The 20,274-nt window shown below is 37.1% G+C and overlaps 1 protein-coding gene across 1 annotated transcript in view; it reads left to right on the top strand.

The window, feature by feature from the left end:
• RYR2 (ryanodine receptor 2) overlaps positions 1-20,274 on the top strand; it is a 542,915-nt gene that overhangs the window by 412,469 nt on the left and 110,172 nt on the right. Inside the window, exons 69-76 of the mRNA XM_060126891.1 lie at positions 1,440-1,760; positions 3,346-3,586; positions 3,986-4,073; positions 5,228-5,320; positions 11,519-11,689; positions 12,804-12,863; positions 15,664-15,798; positions 19,350-19,462. Of these exons, the coding sequence (XP_059982874.1) occupies positions 1,440-1,760; positions 3,346-3,586; positions 3,986-4,073; positions 5,228-5,320; positions 11,519-11,689; positions 12,804-12,863; positions 15,664-15,798; positions 19,350-19,462 (1,222 nt within the window). The remainder of the gene's footprint in view (positions 1-1,439; positions 1,761-3,345; positions 3,587-3,985; positions 4,074-5,227; positions 5,321-11,518; positions 11,690-12,803; positions 12,864-15,663; positions 15,799-19,349; positions 19,463-20,274) is intronic.

Here is a 20,274-nt window from a genome sequence, read left to right on the forward strand (position 1 = left end):
ACCAGGGCAAAAAGGATCCTTTTATTGGCTTTAAAAAGGGAAGTAACATGAGTAGCTTTGCATTTTAGAACTCTATCATGGCAGAAATAAGGAAGACGAATGAGTGTGCATCACCAGTTAGAAAATGATTGTGGTAATGCAGAAGAAATCTAATTGGGCAAGACCCCTTGGATGGAGTCTATAGTGAAGAGGTTATGAGAAATCCTAGAGGTAGAATCATCTCCTGTAGGAGATGAAGGAGCATCACAGCCTAGAATTTCTCCCAGGTTTCTAGCCTGGGTGACTCATTGGATAATGTTGTTCTCACCAGATAGTAGTGCAGGCTCAAGGCGTAGATTGGAGAGGAAAGGTCAAGTTTAAATTTAGACCCGTTATATTTTAGTTGCTTTTGACACATTCCTTATGAGACACACAAAAAAACTTTAGGAAATATGGCTATGAGAGTTATTCTCTTACAGCAGAAGCCCGTAGGAATGGCAAGAATTGCCTAGGCAAACATATAATCTGAAAAAGAGAAGTGAGTTCAAGATAAATCCCTAAAGAAAACCCATATTTAAAAGTTCAGCAAGGAGAAAAGAGTTAGCAAAAGGAGACTGACAAAATTCAGAAGAGAGTCAAGAAACACTGAATGCACTGAAGTTAAGGAAAAGGGGGATTTTAGGAAAAGGAACTTTGGTCAGTGATGTGAAATGCCCTTGAAACACTTAGTAAGATAAGGATTGTAAGAGAATAAATTCGTTCAGTGGTGAAAAGCAGAAGCCTTCAATTCTGTGGCTAGGAGAGCACCTGGAAAGGTGTAAACAGTCTAGGAGAGAGCTGAGCACGTGTATAGATAGGTTTGCTGCGGAAGAGGCCGTAGAGAAGAAGGAGCTGAAAATACAGTCCTGAGCAAGGTGCCTGCTGGAGGATAGACAGCATCAGAACACAGGTGAACCATGAATGGGGACCTCAGAACTCCTGCTGAAAAGGGGAGCAGACGTGAATGTGAGACCAGACACAGAAATGATGAGAGCAGGCAGCTGGAAGAAGAGACATCTGATATTCCCACTTGTTCTGAAGTAGAAGGATCGGTCATTTGGTGATCTTCAGGTGGTTGGGTAGGGACTCGGGGAAAAAGAAAGTTTGAAATACCTGCCACGGGAAAAGGGAGAGGCACAGGGAACTTTATTCAATATCCTGTGATAAACCATAATGGAAAAGAATATAAAAAATGAATGTCTATATGTGTATAACTGAGTCACTTTGCTGTACAGCAGAGAGTGGCACAACATTGTAAATCAACTACATTTCAGTTTAAAAAAAAAAAAAAAGAGAGGAATCCAGCTGAAGGCATGCCAGGTCTGGCCGAGTTTTGAAGCCCAGTGTGAAATGGTTGCTTGTGTCTGTTTCGGGTCACTTCCTTCACTGAATCCATGTCATTTGTACGTGTGCTTCTCTAGCTCTTAATTTGCCAACTAATGTCGAAGATGTTTGTCCAAATATACCATCTTTGGAGAAACTCATGGAAGAAATTGTGGACTTAGCTGAGTCCGGTATTCGCTACACACAAATGCCACATGTGATGGAAGTTATCCTGCCCATGCTGTGTAGCTACATGTCTCATTGGTGGGAGCACGGACCTGAGAATAATCCAGGAAGGGCTGAGATGTGCTGCACGGCTCTGAACTCAGAGCACATGAACACGCTGCTGGGAAATATCCTGAAAATCATATATAATAACTTGGGAATTGATGAGGGAGCCTGGATGAAAAGGTTAGCAGGTAAGACTGGGAAGGAATGTGCCACTTCCATTTGTTTATTTCCAAAAAGATTTGAAATACAGAAGACTAAAATTTTTCTATCTCAATCTTTGTGAATATTTGCTCTGTGCTCAAAAAATATTCTGGATTACTTCTGTCATGCTGTTGTAAAAAAAAAAAAAGTAGATTTAATCAGACATTGGGTAACTTTCCATATAGTTACTACTTTTAAGTGAGTAAACATTTTCTAGATTTGACTAATCTCGCTAAGATTAATCAGTGAACACAGCAGTAAAAATTAATGATTCTGCAGACAGAGACAAAAATAAAACTGGATTTTGAAGCTGCCCAGGTTTAGTCATCTCTCTTAGCGGGAATGGGGGAGGATCATCAAAAGATACAAATATTTACATTTAAGCTTCTCTGTCATTGCACTATTTATATTGAGTAATTGGAAGCAATTTGAATGCCCAGCCACAAGAGTATGGTTAAATAGGTTGTGCACATCCATATTACCAGAATATTATGCTTTTTTTCAAACATTAAGATTTCAACAATATTTTATGATGTGGAAAATATTCAGAATATCATGGAGGGTTAAAAGAAGAACTTTAAAAATTTGAATTCAGAAGTTTACGTATGATATTACTTATTGGGAAAATTTCCAAAAAAAAATACACCAATGTCTTACTAATTTGGATAGGGTAATTATGGTTGATTTTTAACATTTCTCTTTTATACACTTCCCCAGTATGTGTATGTTACTCTTAGGGAGAAAAAAATTCCTTTTAAAATGGCCTAAAAAACAAACTTATGGTTACCAAAGGGGACAGGTGAGGGGGAGGGACTAATATATACACACTACTATATATAAAATAAGTAATGAACAAGGATGTACTCTATAGCACAGGAAACTCTGCTCAATATTTTGTAATAACCTATATGGGAAAAGAACCTGAGAAAGAATGGATATATGTTTATGTATAACTGAATCACTTTGCCGTCTACCTGAAACGAACACAGCATTGTAAATCCGATATAAAGTAAAAATTAAATTGAAAAAAATGGCCTAATCAAGTTTAGACCTGTTGCTAACAACTACAACTATTATTAAATAAAAGAGCAGTATTATATGTAATCTAACTCTTCCACTGGGACAAGGATGGGGACAGTTATAATGAGATGGCGTAGTAGTTAAGTAGGTAGTGGTCTCATAGAAGTATTCAGTGGTGTGTATCTCTTCTAAAAAATGGGCCGGGGGAACTTCTCCATTTGGGGACTTTTCTTCTTTGTGTGAAAATAATTGATTTCCAAAATGAATGAATGTCTTTTTTAAACTTCTAAATTAGCTGCCAATTTCTTTCTTTCCTTCTTTTTTGAAAACAAGGAAGCACATCAGTTTCAATTCAGTAATCATTTTTGCACAGCAGCTATGTAATTAGGTTTGGGACTAGAAAAAGGACTGAGGCATGGGCTGAATTCTAAAGGAAGGCATGTGCTAGAGGAGAGGGAGGCTTAATCGTGCTGTACAGTTGTGATGACCATCTAATCCTCATTTTAATGAATGTTTATGCAGAGCGGAATATTAATGTCTGTCTTCAAACAGTATTTTCCCAGCCTATTATAAATAAAGTGAAACCTCAGCTCTTGAAAACTCATTTCTTGCCATTAATGGAGAAACTCAAGAAAAAGGCAGCTATGGTGGTATCAGAGGAAGACCATCTGAAATCCGAGGTCAGGGGGGATATGTCCGAGGCTGAACTTCTCATTCTAGACGAGTTCACCACGCTGGCCAGAGATCTCTATGCCTTCTACCCGCTCTTGATTAGATTTGTGGACTATAACAGGTAGAATGTTCAAAAGTGATTTAATTTCTCTAATTCAGTGTAACCTTACTGTGTTCATACGTCCCAGTGGAATTGCTTCATTCACTACTTAGCAATGAGTTTGTTCACAATGATGACAGTATCAGATGTGACTTTCACCAAACATCTTAAAATTACAATTGGAAATCCCATTGTGGAACAGTCTGCCTTGTGGGTGTAAAAACTAGCACTTTGACAGTTACATGTTTAAATTATTTAAAATGTTACAGCTGTACACTGAAGTCATTTATGAGCTCTGTGGACAAGCATGCTCACCCTCAGTTTACTTGGTTTCACATTTAACTTTAGGAGTGTGATTTTTTTTTTTTAATTAACTTTAGGGAGTAACTGAGACACTACTTTATTTATTATGTGATCTAGGGCAAAGTGGCTAAAAGAGCCTAACCCAGAAGCAGAAGACCTTTTCCGCATGGTTGCAGAGGTGTTTATCTACTGGTCAAAATCCCACGTAAGTAGGAAAATACTGACAGTGCTTACTCTCTGGAATATGTCCAGGACTTGCAAAATTTAATGAATTTTCCGATTCCCTTAGTAAATACCTATCAGAGTGTTTCTCAAGGTCATCTCCTTAGTATCACTTAACTGGCCAGGAGAGAGACTAGGCTTCCCTGGGGAGTTTGATGCACTATAAGCCTTCTTTTGAGTTTTGTAATTTATCTTCAAACAATCACAGAGATTTTTAATTGTGCTGAGTATTTATCATAATCAGTAGGTTTTTAGATGAATGCCTAGTGTTAGTTTCAAGAATAAGAAAAAGAATCTGAATACGTGCTTTTGAATCTCATGGACATATTTTAAACACAAATCTGTTAATATATGTTATGTACGTTCTAACCCAAATTTTTAAAGGTGAAACTATGTGAATAGTTATAATATTATTAACAGTAAAATTAGAATGTTAATATGAGCTGAATGAAAATTGAGGCTTAGTCTATTCACTGTCCTTCATACAAAATCTTTTATTACTCATCAATTATTAACATAGTTAGATGCTTACTACGGAATTATTTTGCTTGGGTTATGCTCCTTTAAAAAAGAAACACGTGTAATTAGATTGTTAACCTCTCTTTTAAAGCTCTGTGATTATTTCTGCTTTTATTCTGTATTTGCTTTCACTACTACCACTGCTTCAACACTTGACTTTGCCAGTGTTTTTATGTTCCTAAATTAAAAATGAATAAAATAATTTTAGGGTATATGAAAAAGTAGATAAAATATCTGACAGAATGGAAAGTTGCGTTATAGTTGTGCATGCCCTTAGGAAACCTGTGTTTATCCCAAAAGGCAGTATATGCTTTCCACCAGGTAGCTAGTGTTTGAGTATTCATTCTACCCCTTGGTAGGTGTGTGACTTGGTTACCTAAATTTTCTGAACCTTAGTATTCCCATCTTTGAAACAGACATATTTCTATCTAGTTCCCAGAATTGTTGCCCCCAGCCAAGCACCCTCATTTGATATTCAACTATTTGTTTCCTTTCTTTATAAGTCTTATATATCAAATTACTACTTACCTTTGTAGAAAGTTTGGGTTCCTTTGTAACCTCTATTACATGAACTACTTATCTGTGGTTTTAATTGAAACTTCCTTTGGGACTTCTCAGAATTTCAAAAGAGAAGAGCAGAACTTCGTGGTACAAAATGAAATCAACAATATGTCTTTCCTTATTACGGACACCAAGTCAAAGATGTCCAAGGTATTACTATAATCTGTTTTACTTTCTAGAAAATGTGTGAATATAACTTATGTTCATTAGTTGAATTGGTTGATATTTTTTAGATCTTTTGAAGGTTTGTAACTGGAATTTGATGGATTTGATAATATGTTTACTGATTAAACACACATACACACATAGTTTTAAGGGTACCTGGGACTTATTGTAATCAGGTGTGGCAAGACATGTAGACATGGAAATGACTGTCATGGAGGAAGAAGATTTTACTCATAGTTCCCTGGAAACAGAAGGCACAGCGTAGAGTGAGGACACATGGGGAAGCACCAGGGTCAGTCACGAGGCGGAGGGAGCAAGGGGAAGATGTGGGCAAGAGCCTTTATTATGGTTTCTGTGGAAAGGAGCAGACGAGGTAGGGTAAGCAGGTTTAGCACTGGCTAGCTTGAGTCATTTCAGTGGGCTCTGGGGTGTAGGGACTGTCCCTAGTTGTCTGGTACCTGGCCCTGGGTGATGAGGGCAGGTGGTTTGAGATTCAGGTAAAGGAGGTGATTGGAGGACAAGGACTCTGAATTGATTGGTTTGTATATGAAAGGCGTGCTTGCAGGCAAGTAATTTTCTACCTCTAGGAATTGACTAACTCTGGGAGGGGCACTCAGAGATCAGCAGGGCCCACGATGTCAAGGCATCACAATAAAAAGACATGCTTAGGGCTTCCCTGGTGGCGCAGTGGTTGAGAGTCTGCCTGCCGATGCAGGGGACACACGTTCGTGCCCCGGTCTGGGAGGATCCCACATGCCGGGGAGCGGCTGGGCCCGTGAGCCATGGCCGCTGGGCCTGCGCGTCTGCACATCCGGAGCCTGTGCTCCGCAATGGGAGAGGCCACAACAGTGAGAAGCCCACATAACGCAAAAAAAAAAAAAAAAAAAGATATGCTTAATATACACACACACTCACAAAATTGCCAATCAGTATAATATAGATATAATTAGTCAATAATATGTATTCATCAGAGGAAATGTATGTACATTTATGTGTGTCAAATAAATACACCGCCAAATAATTAGCTGCATTGTTTAAGAACCACATGGATGAATTCTAAGTTCTCACATATGAAATAGAAATTTTTGTTTTCTCCATCACTCATGTTGGGGACTGGAGGACCTTTCAAAACACTGAAAAATATGTGCCTTTATCTTTTGAATTACCACTAAATAGGAAAATGAATATATTAGATGGGGTAACACACAAAATATGCTCCCAAATGGCCAAAGATGCAAAATAGTGTGGCACTGTGGCCACGGAAATCAGTCTCGACCAACTCAATAAATTACGGGAAGAGAGATGAACCCCAAGAGCCCATCTGACTTGTTTCATTGGCAACCACCAGGACAAAAAAAAATAACATCACTCAGTACTCTAGTCTTATTCAGAGTTGTGGATGCCATGCATTTGATACTACTACACATGAACTCAAAGCTAATGTGCTGGCTGAAGCTTTGCATACTAGAACAGTTGTCCGACTGCTACAGGCTATTACTCTGTGCATCTGTGCTCTTGAAACACTCATAAAAGATGATAAATTTTCTTTCCTCTGGGCAGACAGTAAGCCTAAAGAGTGAGGAACTGCTCCTTCAGAAGATGCTATATACTAAGAGTATATATGTCACAGGGATGTTCTGAACTGAAAACTGTTAGTGAATTACCCTGCTTTGTCAGTATATTGTCAACGTAGGCCAGTGTTAACAAAGGCATAGAGAGAGGACATAAGAGGTCAGTGTTTTCTTTTGGAGGATGACAATGACTCCAGTGTATTATCAAACTCAAGATAAATTAAAGGTCTTCAGAGCAGAGGTCTGCATACCTCTCTACAGATATCCTCTTCCCTCTTTTCCATCATTCTAGTCCAGTGATTCTCCAAGCATACACTCAAAGCATTGTACATCCTGTAACCTAAACTGAGGCATCTACAACCATTGACATTTACTCCTATTTTCAGGAAAAAAATCAAAAGTAATGGATAGGAGCATCTCAAACTTAATGTCGTCCCCCCCTCCAAATTTTGTTAACCCTTTTAGTCTTTTTACCTATGACTGCTAACACTCTGAGACGAGATAGCTCGCAAATAACAGTAATATTGATGAAAAATTCAGAAATCAGCGACTATGCTTTGCTTTAAAAAATTTTTTTTGCCTGCATATGTGCTTGACATTTTATATTGTGTAAGTACAATAAACTTTTTTCCTAGAAAAAATGTTTCTAGTTCAAACAATGGAGTCAAATATACTCACATGTTACCTATATTGTTTTACTAAAGTAATCATGATATGCATGTGTCAACATTTGGACAGATTTGAGAGTTACTGGTTGGTCATAGCAGTGTCATAACTGCAGTTGTTATCAGTATCATTGAGGTTCTCAGCTGACCATGGATGGCAAGAAGGATTCAGAAGTGGAAGGTAGTCAGGGGCTGAGTAAGTTCTCTCCCAAAAAGCTGTATCATTTGGGTCTGGTGTCAAGAATGGATACCAGTAGTGTGACCAGAGGTCTTACATCTGAAACTGAAATGAACAGAGAGGTGTTCCCTCCTGAAATGCTGAGAGCAGAGAGATGCAGAAAGCTTCAGGGATTTCTGCGACAAGACCTTAAACCGTCTGTCTAAGGTGTCACAGCAGCCGATAGAGCCACCCTCCCAGAGTCCTGCAGGAAAAACGAACTCCTTTTGGCCAGAGATTGAGACCAAATGCAAACACCAGCCAAAGGACACATTGTCACACATCAGTCTTCAGCCAGTCGCTTGAGCAGGGATAATAATCACTATTTGGAGTGCCATTTCTCAAATTAGAAGAGTATATAAGTTGGCCAGCAGACCAATTTGGAATAGGAAATCTGGGATAGGGAAGCTCATTTTGACTTAAAGCAAAATATATGTAGCCCAGAGAGAGGCCAGTGCATGTATAATTGGCCATAATACTCTGGGAGTTCTATTTTTCTTATTTTTTGAGGAACCTCCATGCAGTTCCACACTGGCCGAACCAGTTTGCATTCCCACCAGCAGTGCACAAGGGTTCCCTTTCCTCCACATTCTCACCAAAACTTGTAATCTCTTGTCTTTTTGATGAATACGCTCACTTTTATCCTTCATATGTCTAAATTTTCATAAATCATTTATGATTTTATGTCTATTTGGGGGGTTGTAGGGCATTTTCTTGTAGGAATATTAGAAAATTCTTCCCTTTTTCTTGGTCCTCTATTAAATTTTAGGTTATTTTAGGTGAAATTGTTGGAGCTATATTTGTGGTGCGTGCATGTGTCTGTGTGTATGTGAGAGAGACAGACAGACAGACACACACACACACACACATACAGATTGATTTAAGAGAGAGGTCATTTATCCGACTCTCCTCCTTAAATATGCTGTTGACAGAAATAATAAACAATCTGTAATAGGAATAGAAAAGAGTTTTATTTGAGCCAAACTGAGGGCCATAACCCGGGAGACACAGATTCAAGAAGCAGTTGAATTATGTTCCACCGTACTAAAAAATGGGGGAGACTTACAAAGGCAAACACCGCAAAATTACGTAAGTTATTTGTTAAAAATTATGAGTGGACCTGGCAAGAAGTAAGTGTGCTTGTTAAGTAAGGATTGGTTGGGGTCCGAAAGAGTTGCAATGCTGCAGCTGGCTGGCAGCTGCTAGCAGATGTTTTGAGAATGGCTGGTGGTGTCCTTGAGACTGGTACAGTTCAGAAAATTGAAGTTCTCTGTGATGCAGGATCGAGTCTCAGACCACATTCACAGTGGCCACTGAGCTCCATTTTGGATATCTGAGCCACACTCTATTTTAATTTTTTAAATGCATTTGTTTCTTCAGTGGTTAAAGCAGATGCACAATGCATGTTTGATGGGTCACAAAACAGGCTGTTCTAATTAGCATAAAGTTTAAGTTAAATCATGTGTAAGCCAGAATGACTTTCCCAGATCTCAATATGTGAAAATTTCTTCCCTCAGTGCCTACATATTGACCATGTTATTGTGTATTCATATCTGATTCAAATGTTAGGATTGAAAATGAACTGTGCAAATTCAGTAGTTTCAGCAGTTCTGTTCAAATTATTGAACAGCTCCTATGAGTAAGGCACAGTGCTTGGTTCTGCATATACAGAAAGGAACAAAATAGGTTTGGCAACTTCCCTAATGGAGCGCCATAGTCTGGGGAGGAAATCGACACTGAACAAGGAAAAAACAGCCCTTATAGATGTACATGAGGATATTTGACTGCTCGTATATTTAATTTCTTCCTACCAACAGTGAACTGTGTCACCCATAAAAGTTCAAAGATTTATTGACTGTTCTTTTCAGTTTACAGATTTCTTATGGTATAGAAAGCAAGATGATATTTTGAGCATAAGTAGGAATTAATTTATCTAGTACTTCTCAAAACTGAGCAGTGTAGAGTTGCCTTCAGTGTTGATTTAAATTATTTTTATTATAAGGTTGCTTAAATATTTATAAATATCAAGCCAGGTATAAGCTCCTTCTACTTTTACAACAGTAAAACCAAAAGACCTTTACAAGTTAAAATCAAAGAAAACTTCAGCACCAGTAAAATTTAGACTTTAATGTATTGAGTAATATTGTTTTGCAAACACTAAATTACCAGTATTGGGTAGAAATATGTTTGCATAACTTATATCAATTTCCTTAATTTTTAGGATGGTGGTTCCTCATTTGGGTAATTATTTTTATCAGTGTGGTTAGGTTTCCTTTTAGCAGAGAGCTCATGTAAAACCACTGATTCATTATTTTTATGGGTTAATCAATTTAATAGTACAAATAATTATTCACTGTGCTTTTTCTACTAAACTTACCGACAGTACTCTCTTACAAATTGGTACAGATAAAAGCAGGATCCACACGATAAGTACATCTCTTTGGAAAGTGAATATGATTCTTATTACTGTGGTTCAGATATTGTAGGTTTGATATATCAATATATACTATATATGTAATAATATAATACATTATATAATATATAGTATTAACATATCAGCTACCATTACCATCTGATTTCAGATGTTTCAGTACTTTCACTTTGCAAAAAACTTCTTTCATTATCACGTTGTGATGTATTTTGCCTTCTTTTGGGGAAAGCAAATCATTTGTATATTAAATGATCTTCTGAATTTCTCAGCCCCAAACTATTACAGTATATCATTATCATAAAACTATCTTCAATGTTTGATTTATTATTACAAAGAAATTTAACATGCACGAAGAAGTGGATATGGGACAGCTATTTTCATTTTAACATTAGAACATGTCCTCTTAATAGAAAGAAGAATACTCACTACCCAGTGAAAATTAGACTCCGTCATTGGAGGTGACCCTGGCACAAGCATAGTTTTCAACAAAATCACTAGAGAACCCTGAAGTATCATGGCTGTTCTCAGTTGTAAACAGGTTATCCAGAGATAATCCTGAATATTTATGTAACACTGATTAGTATATTACGTCTAGATTAAGGCCCTGGGGAGACGAGTGTTCAGCCTGTATAAAAGGCAAATATATGAGAGTTTTACATATGGTGTGTGTGTGTGTGTGTGTGTGTGTGTGTGTGTGTGTGTGTGTGTGTGTGTGTGTGTGTGTGTGTGTGTGTATGTTGCAAAGCAAGCATTTGTCAAAGCAAAAACCATTTATTCTTAATCTTTTCTTTCCTGTTAGCCACCAAAAATCATAAATCATGCAGTATATGGAATTGCCATGGATTTTTCATGCATCCACATGCCCCTCTACAATTACAATGTGCATTTTCCTTCTAAAATTATATAGAGGGAATTCCCTGGCAGTCCAGTGGTTAGGATTCAGCGCTTCCCCTGCCGGGGACCTGGGTTCAATCCATGGTTAGGAAACATGATGTGGCCAGATAAACAACAACAAAAAAAAGAAACAAAAAAATAAATAAACCTTTTTTCTTAAAAAAAAAAAAGATTATCTAGAAATGCCTACCAGTAAATTCTAGTGATTTGGGAATCTGAGAGCAGGACTTAAAATCAGCAAGAGATGCTGAGAAGGAAAGAGAAAGGGTGTCCTCAGTGGGATTCCTAAGCCATAGGGACCAGCAGAAAACGAGGAAAAGGAAACTACAGGCAAGTTAGAAAAGGCTCATAGTCCTATGAGGCAGGAAGTCATTGCAGATTCCAACACTTACCTTTGTTCTGTAGGCAGCTGTTTCTGATCAGGAAAGGAAGAAAATGAAGCGCAAAGGAGACCGGTATTCCATGCAGACCTCTCTTATCGTGGCAGCCCTGAAGCGATTACTGCCCATTGGCTTGAACATCTGTGCCCCTGGGGACCAGGAGCTCATTGCTCTGGCCAAAAATCGATTTAGTCTGGTAAGGCTCCTGTTCCTACCAGTGGGAATGATCATTCAACCTCCAGATGCTCATGTGTTTGGATTCCTTCGTCTCACTGCTCTATGTCAGTATTTCATTTGCATTGAATGCTTTATTAAGCAATTTTTCTGCACAGGCCCTAGGACTCAGACACAAAGACTGCCTAATATTTTTTTTGGAGGCTGTTTTTATTTCTAAATTACGTTAATCACCCCCAGGGCATATTCAGAAACCAAAGAGAAAAGATGGCAACAAGTCACTGGTAGTGGAAAAAAATGGATTTCATATGAACTATATCAAATTTGCGATGAGAGGTATCTGCAGACTTACGAAGAGTGATTTTGAATGTTAGATGCATGATGTATTGTGCTGATTGTTGTTAGATACGAATTTGACTTTTGAATCAGCAGCTTTTCTCCTTTGTGAACATCAAGATTGAAGTTCTCAAGATTTCTTGATGGTCTCTGGTTTTCCTCTTCGTGGTTACACAGAGAGGATGCAAGTTTTCAAAAATATACATTGGGGTTGCTGTCTTTTATTCATGTAAGTTGGAGGACATGTTCTCCCTCCCGTGTTCCCACACTGAAGCAACTCTCTTCATATCCAGAGTTTGAGACCCTACCATGAGCAAATTGAAGGGAGATTGTAGGAAAGGGAGCTGCAGAGATTCAGGCCCATTGGCTTTTGTCTCATATTTGCTTCTCAGGATATGCTCCTCAGTATTACTGGACCCTTGGGGATGTTATTGGGTGCTAACATGACTTCGTGGAGATTTCAGAGAATGCTGGAGACATGCTTCTGTTTGAACCCAAGGGAACATGCTTCTGCCCTACTTCTTGTGAACTGGAAATTCAGTTGTCTTGAATCTAGGGCACTTTCACTGGAGTTAAATTAGGTGGTTGTCTTGTTTCAAGTCACAGCAATATCAAAAAATTATCTGAGCGATAAGCCCCAGATATTAATTATCTGAGCGATTTAATACATTTGTTGCATGTATTAAATCCTATAAAGATGTTTATTCAAATATATACTATTTCAAGAGGTTTATTTCTAATGACTTGTGACAGTCGCTGCATTGTAAGACTTCATTTAGGTAACATTTATTTCTTGACAGAAAGACACTGAGGATGAAGTTCGAGATATAATCCGCAGTAATATTCACTTACAAGGCAAGGTAAGCCCAATATTATTAGAAAGCACACTTAGCACCTATAAACTAGTTAATCTCTCTTTAGAAGAGTACTACAAATAATGTTACTTTAACAAGTAAGGTAGTGAAAATATATCATCTTAATCAGTCATTATCCTGCTTGCAGATCCTTTTGTATTAATGACTCTCAAGATAACAAATGATGTATTTTTAAAGTAGATCATCGGAGATTGTCAAACTTTGAAAAAAGATGTCGCCAGTTGAAATAGAGGTTGGGAATTTCCTTCATATAGCTGAGTTTGAGGACCTTTGGGACATGGAGACAGGTGTCTATGAAAATTTGATATTTTACACCTAGTGCTCAGAAACTAAATAAGTGTATTTGAGTCAGTACATACGAGATAGCAAGAATTAATGTAATAGCAAAGCCAGTGTACATTTAGAAGAGAAACATGAATGGAAACCAAGATAACACATACTTTCTAATGGTGGGTAAAAAATTTGCTCAAAGTAGTTTTTGTAGTCCAAGCATTTACCGTTATTTGGAAATGCTTTCATAGTAGTGGATAAACTCTTCATTTGTTTACAGGACCTGTTATGTAATATGAGAAGTCTAGCAATTTATTATTTTGACTCAACTCTTTGCTTCTATTCAGATGTCCCTTCTGAGGATTTTTTTTTTAATTGTGAAAATGTCCAAATGTCAAAAACTAGTGGCTATAGTATAATGTATCCCTTACTGGGTATTAAAATGTTTCTTTCCAAAGATCCAAACCATATTCATTTTCTTTTAACACTTCGGAATATAATATGATAAAGGTGTGACATGCTTTTACAGTACTCACAATGCACAAGTATTATTTAGAGCAAATTTCATGTGTACTTTGTTGTGTACTCAATTATCCATTTAATTTTAACTTGAACAGAGTAGGAGATTAATTCCTATAAGAGCACGATCTCTTTGCAGATAGCAAAAAGATTTTTAACATTATTCAAAATGTTCATAAAGGCTTCAGCTGAACCTCAATTTTATACTACATGCATGGGCACTTGAGGCAATCACGTGCCCCTGAAAAGATCTCGGAAGCCCCAGGGAATTCGAGACCACACTTTGAGAACCATGGTCCCACATAGAGACAGAAAGAATTCACTACCTCTTAAGAAGGGGTTTATACCACTCCCAGGAAACAGTCAAATAAAAGTTATGTCTCGGGGCTTCCCTGGTGGCGCAGTGGTTGAGAGTCCGCCTGCCGATGCAGGGGACGCAGCTTCGTGACCCGGTCCGGGAAGATCCCACATGCCGCGGAGCGGCTGGGCCCATGAGCCATGGCCGCTGAGCCTGCGCGTCCGGAGCCTGAACGGGAGAGGCCGCAACGGTGACAGGCCTGCGTATTGCAAAAAAAAAAAAAAAAAAAAAAAAGTTATGTGTTGGATAAGCAGGAGGAAATTCTTCCATTATATTCTAGAGGTTACTTGTAGGGATACTTTGGACAATGTATGCTGTGTATTGAGGAGTCAGGAGGAACAAAAAAGCTGAAAAGGATGCATATTTGTAACCAATATTTCACCTCCAAACGAATGAAACCTGAAAATAAAGACATAATGAATACTTATTCTTTGTGACATTTCATTCTATATTTTTTAAGCTAGGCGTAAAACTAGGCCCCAAGGCCCCCATGTATATAAAAATAGGCCCCAAGGCCCTCACGTATATACAGACTTGCAAGCAATGAGTTCTTTTGTTCCCAGCTCTTTCTTGACTACATTGTCTTGAAATTGTAAGACTGGTAATCCTGAGGACAAGAGGGAGTGATTGTATATTGGAAGGAATAATATCTAGAGGTACCAGAGTCCTCAGATGAAAAAAGTATATGGAGGAAAACATTTTGTTTTATCAAAAGACAAATGGTGTTGACAAGTTGTTCAGTGCACAGAGCTCTATCTCTGTTTGCGTGTAAGAGGAAAGTTAGTTTTAACATTTCAAACTACACTTTCTCAGGCTAGGAGTTGTGAAGTTTTAGATGTTGTTCGTTTACTTCTGCTTCATTGCCCTCTGTCTCCCATTTTTAAAGGAAATATTTAATGGGTGGAGAAACATACGAGTATTGCTGTGCCCGTTTTTAATGACATAGTTAATCTAAATTATTTCTTTGAAGTGCTGTATCCCTGGAAAGATGCTTGTCTTTGTCAGTTTCTATGGTTTAAAATAATATTTCTTAAAAGCATTCAGAATTCTGTTGTATCTTTCACTCGGGAAGTTTAACAGTATTAAAAAATAGAGTCTGTGGATTGGTTTATTGCAAGAATGTGATTTTGTAGGCCTTCGTTGCTTTATATTAATTGATATCTTTGTTTCAGTGACACTGAGCTCTGTTGTAGCATCCTTGTATTTATAGATAAATGTGATCCTATATCATGGTCTCTAAAGTAAATATGTGCATCTCTCAGTGTTTGACTGTGAAAGGAAAAGAGAAAGATAAATGATTGCTTTCCCTGACCATCTCCAGCTCATCCTTAAATCCTAGTTGAAACTTCACTTGTTTAGGGAAATCTTCCCAACCGCCGACAGATTAGGTTAAACCTCCAGGTACCTTATATTTCTTTCTAGTAGCCCTTGTTGCAACTGTAAATGTTTGTTTGATGTCTTCCTTCCTCACCAGATGATAAATTTCACGAGTACAAGGTACTTACTTCTCTGTCTTGATCTCTGCGTCATGTTTTCACCCTGTGCTATGCTCAGTAAATAGCTATAGATTGACTCTTCAAAAGTGTGTCTTCCCCTCTTTACACTGTATTTTTTGAACGTTTTCCTTTTTTTCTGCAGGTGGAGGATCCTGCTATTAGATGGCAGATGGCTCTTTACAAAGATTTACCCAACAGGACAGAAGACACTTCAGATCCTGAGAAGACAGTGGAAAGGGTCTTGGATATAGCAAATGTGCTTTTTCATCTTGAACAGGTTAGATTTTGTGTTGATTCAATCACATTTGCCTTAACCATAAAAAATATTTTTTTAAAGGATGTGTGTTAACTTGTTAACTGTGGGCCAGAAAACATATATATCCAGCACGTTCATTACAAAGAATCTATGACTTGGGAGTCCTTAGTACCTAATCAGCAGCATTTCCAAACTTGTAATTTTTGTAACCATGGATAAATAATGTATTTGCGGAGATCAAGGCCTCTGTTTTATAGTCTTTTTCAAAATATTTCTAAAATTAAACAGATAACTAAAATTATATAATTAATTTTAAGCCATTCTAACAAAAATTTGAGGAGTTATGCCTGATTTCAAATGTTTTATAACTGTATTATTTTTCTATTGATGCTCATCAAAACATGTTTGAGATACTATCTTTCCCTGGTCTAATATTTGAATTTTGAATTTAAGGTCACTTATTTCACCTTTCCTTTGAATATTTTTGAGCTAATTTTTCTCCAGTTCAGCAATATGTTACATTTAGAGAAGAGCAGTGCATTGGTATTAGAGCCGTGTGAAAATAATGTTTTTATATCATTTTTCAGTTGTATTCTATTTTAAGCTACAAAGCTTACTGTATATTTGATTTTCTTATTTATTACCTTTGCTCAAGAATTCCCAAACCAGTAATATCTGAAACATCATCCATCGGTGGATCGTATTTTTGTATAAGGGATCTTCTGGCTTAGGTAAAAATATCTGCAACACAGAGACAGTCTCTGTTTCTCACGAGGTCCACTCAGCAAAATAACACCAGACTGAGGGTGCTCAGTGTAAACCCAAGAGTGTGCTCTGTCACCGGGTCTCCATGACGATACCTACCTGACATGGAGGGGCGGTTATTGTACACTGAACATAAAATAATGAAATGCCCCATGTCACCTCAGGATGTTGTCATCTGAATGCTCTGCAGAGCTTACTAGCATAGCAATAATAAATGTGTTTCTTTGATTCCTATTTTATATTATCTGATGACCTCCTATCACCGCCCTGGCCAGTTAAATAACCGAAGGGTATATCTAGTGTAGCATCCTCTTACTCAGATGCCCCCCAAGTGCTAATAACTTCTCCAGTGCCATGCAATTTATCACTACACCTGATGAGATTAAGCTGGGATACTCTTACACCATATGGCTATCGATATGTGTTTACGTTATGTAACACCATAATGTTAATAATATAATATAATAAAATATTATTTAGGCAACTTAATAGTTCCCTAAATATTTTCATGAAATATTAAATAAATATAAATGATCATCCATCAGCAGATGACAAGATTTGAGGTAATGAAATGTTAAGTGATATATAAAGTCATGGAGTTGTGTTTCCAGAAGTATATACATAATTAGGAAGATTACTCAGTGACAATTAAATGGCTCCTAGAGGACCATTTCTGACAGCATTACTCTACCATGAGTTTTTAATTCTTCCTGGGTTTCATGCACATATCGGGATTTGCTTGAATGACTTTTAGATACATTAAACGAAGTTTATTGAACCCTGTTTTATTATAGTCATATGTTATGTACTCATAAATACATGTGATCATAATGAATGATGTTATTTGTAAAGTGGTGAGATTCATTTTACTGAGCAGCTGTTTATCCCGTGAACATTTATTGCATGCACTACCGTATGGCAGCATTGTACTCTGCTGGGGACTGAACTCTGTCCCTCTACTCAAGTGGCTTGTGCTCTAGTGGCGTATATGGCCACATAGATAAATATGTAGTGATTTAGATGTGCCAGGTTACAAAATGTACTGAAGAGAGAATAAGAGGAACCCAAACTTACTCTAGCCATGATGAGGGTGATCCCTGTGTAAACCTTAAAGAAGTAGGAATTGTCTAGGAAAAGGTAAGAGGGTCAGATTTTCATGGCCAACTATTCTTCAAAATGTTAAGAATATGAGTAAAAAGAACTCATCAGTTATCAAAAGATAGAAAAGAGTGCAAGATATCTGTGTGCAGAATTCATGCCTTTAATACCTCTATTCTAATGTTAATTTGTGAGTCATAGAATAGTTTGCAAAGAATATTTTCATTTGCCACACTCGGTACAAAAACAGTGGGTGCAGAGGAAAGACTTCATCTGGCTCAAGGGTCAGCGACCTTTGCAATTGAACATTTTGTACTGTACATCTGGTCATTTTTCTTAGGACAGTAAGCTGTCTCCTTGGAATTTTCTAATACTCAAACTCCAGACAGGCTAACACAGCAGCAAACCCAGGTGTTCAGTTACAAGACACATCTTGATGTTCACCCTTGGATCACAGATCTTAACAACATCTATTTACTTGATTTATAGGAAAATTCACTATTTAAGGTCTTTCCTTGTTAATTATGTTTGTTGACTATCACCCATGTCGATCAGAATGCCATATTCTAGGTGAATAATACTACCCTTGATTGTTTTCACCTGCAGTGTCTCAACAATGTTTTGTTTTGCTTAATAGAACCAAGAAGAAAATTGAACTGGATAATTATCAAAAAGTGTTTATTGATCCTATGGAAGGAAGAAGATCACAGAAATAAGTGCTTTCAAATTATACAAATTGTTTTGTTAAAATTTCCAAACCACTGTAATCCAAACATTCTCAATGTTTTCTTCAGGCATTATTACATTCATATGTTGACCCTTTACTGCAAAGGATAATAAATTTAGTTTTGCTTTTTTAGCTAATGTAACGTTTTTATTTCTTCCAGAAATCTACATGTATGCGCCGGAGATATTACAGTCCGGGAAGTACAGTGTTCAATTGCCTAGAAATTACTAATTAATTTAGAATTCTATGCTGGGATTTTTTTCTCTCTAATACTTACAATTAATCTCTTTTTCTTCTTGAAATTCCAAACACCATTAGCTAAACACATAGCTTGCTTGCATCATTTACTGCAACTTTTGAATTCTCATTTGTCCCTCTCTAACAAAGTAATTATATATTTTAACATTTTTGCAAAATTAAATTCTTTTACTCACTCCTACTAATGTGTTCAAAAAGACTTGTCATCTCTCCATCCTGTTATATTAAGGAACAGTGGACTTTTTGTTAGAATTTTCTTTAAGGACCAGTGGACTTTTCCTTAGAATTTTCTTTAACTGCCTCTGTTTATGTTTACTGTTGTAGCTCTTATGATAAAATTAGTGGAAATGGATAAATAAATAAGAATAGGTTCATTGTTTTGCATAGGCAAAAACTATGTTTTGGCACCATAACCGAATTCTGAAAAGGATAAAAAATTGTTTTATATAGAATAGTTTTATATTTCTTTGATTTTTAAAGATGACATAGTTTCTAAAGTACACAGTGTTGGGAAAATATTGTATTTTTACTAAGGAAACTATGTAACATTTGAAACTATTTCAAATTTAGCATTGGGTAACTTTGAGGACATGGGTTTTCCCATAATAATTGGGAGGTACTTTTGGGATTGAAATTCTAAAAGTTTTTAGCTAAAAGATGCAGCTGTATTTTTGAGGGCCTTTGGGGGGTTAAATACATATGTCTTTGTGTCATTCTACCTCAGGTCGAGCATCCTCAGAGATCGAAAAAGGCCGTGTGGCACAAACTGCTCTCTAAGCAGAGGAAACGGGCAGTGGTTGCCTGCTTTCGGATGGCTCCTTTGTATAATCTGCCAAGGTCAGAATTTCTTTAACGTTTATAATGGATTCAAGTTATTCTTCCCCTAACAAGTGATAGGAGGCATCTACCTTAACACGAGAACAATAGTCCAAAGAGAAGGATGGACAAGATTTATTGGCTCTTCTGTGTAATTCTTGACTTTGTTTTCCTTTGTCGGGTATTCTCATTGGTCTGTAATGTCGTTATTAAATGACTTTTATTTTTTATTGAAGTATAGTTGCGTTAGTTTCAGGTGTTTCAAGTGATTCAGTTATACATTTATAAAAATCTATTCTTTTTCAGATTCTTTTATAGGTTATTACAAAATATTGAATATAGTTAGTTCCCTGTGCTATACAGTAAGTCTTTGTTGTTTATTTTATATATAGTAGTGTGTGTATGTTAATCCCACACTCCTAATTTATCCCTCCCCACCCTTTACCCTTTGGTAACCATAAGTTTGTTTTCTATTACTTTTAAATACTCAGGAGGATCTGCTCACATATGTGAGGCAGGATAGAGTAATTAGGAACTCAGTCTTGGGGGTCAGACTGCCTTGATTTGAATCCTGACCTCTCAGCTTATGGATGCATGACCTTGGTCAAGGTTCTTACCTGACTTTGTACCGTAAAATTTGCCTCATAGACTTGTTCAGGTTATCTAATGGGTCGAAGTATACACAGTGCTTAGAACTGAACATAACACAAGCAGTGTTAATTGTTGTTTATTATTTTTGTGATGATTTAGCCTTTGGGGAAAAGAACTGATATGGAACTAACTTATGGGAATAACGTAAACACGTTTGACAGACCCATCAACCTTCTCCTAGA

The sequence above is a fragment of the Lagenorhynchus albirostris genome, chromosome 16 (genome assembly GCF_949774975.1).
Source record: "Lagenorhynchus albirostris chromosome 16, mLagAlb1.1, whole genome shotgun sequence".
NCBI classification, from domain to species: domain Eukaryota; kingdom Metazoa; phylum Chordata; class Mammalia; order Artiodactyla; family Delphinidae; genus Lagenorhynchus; species Lagenorhynchus albirostris.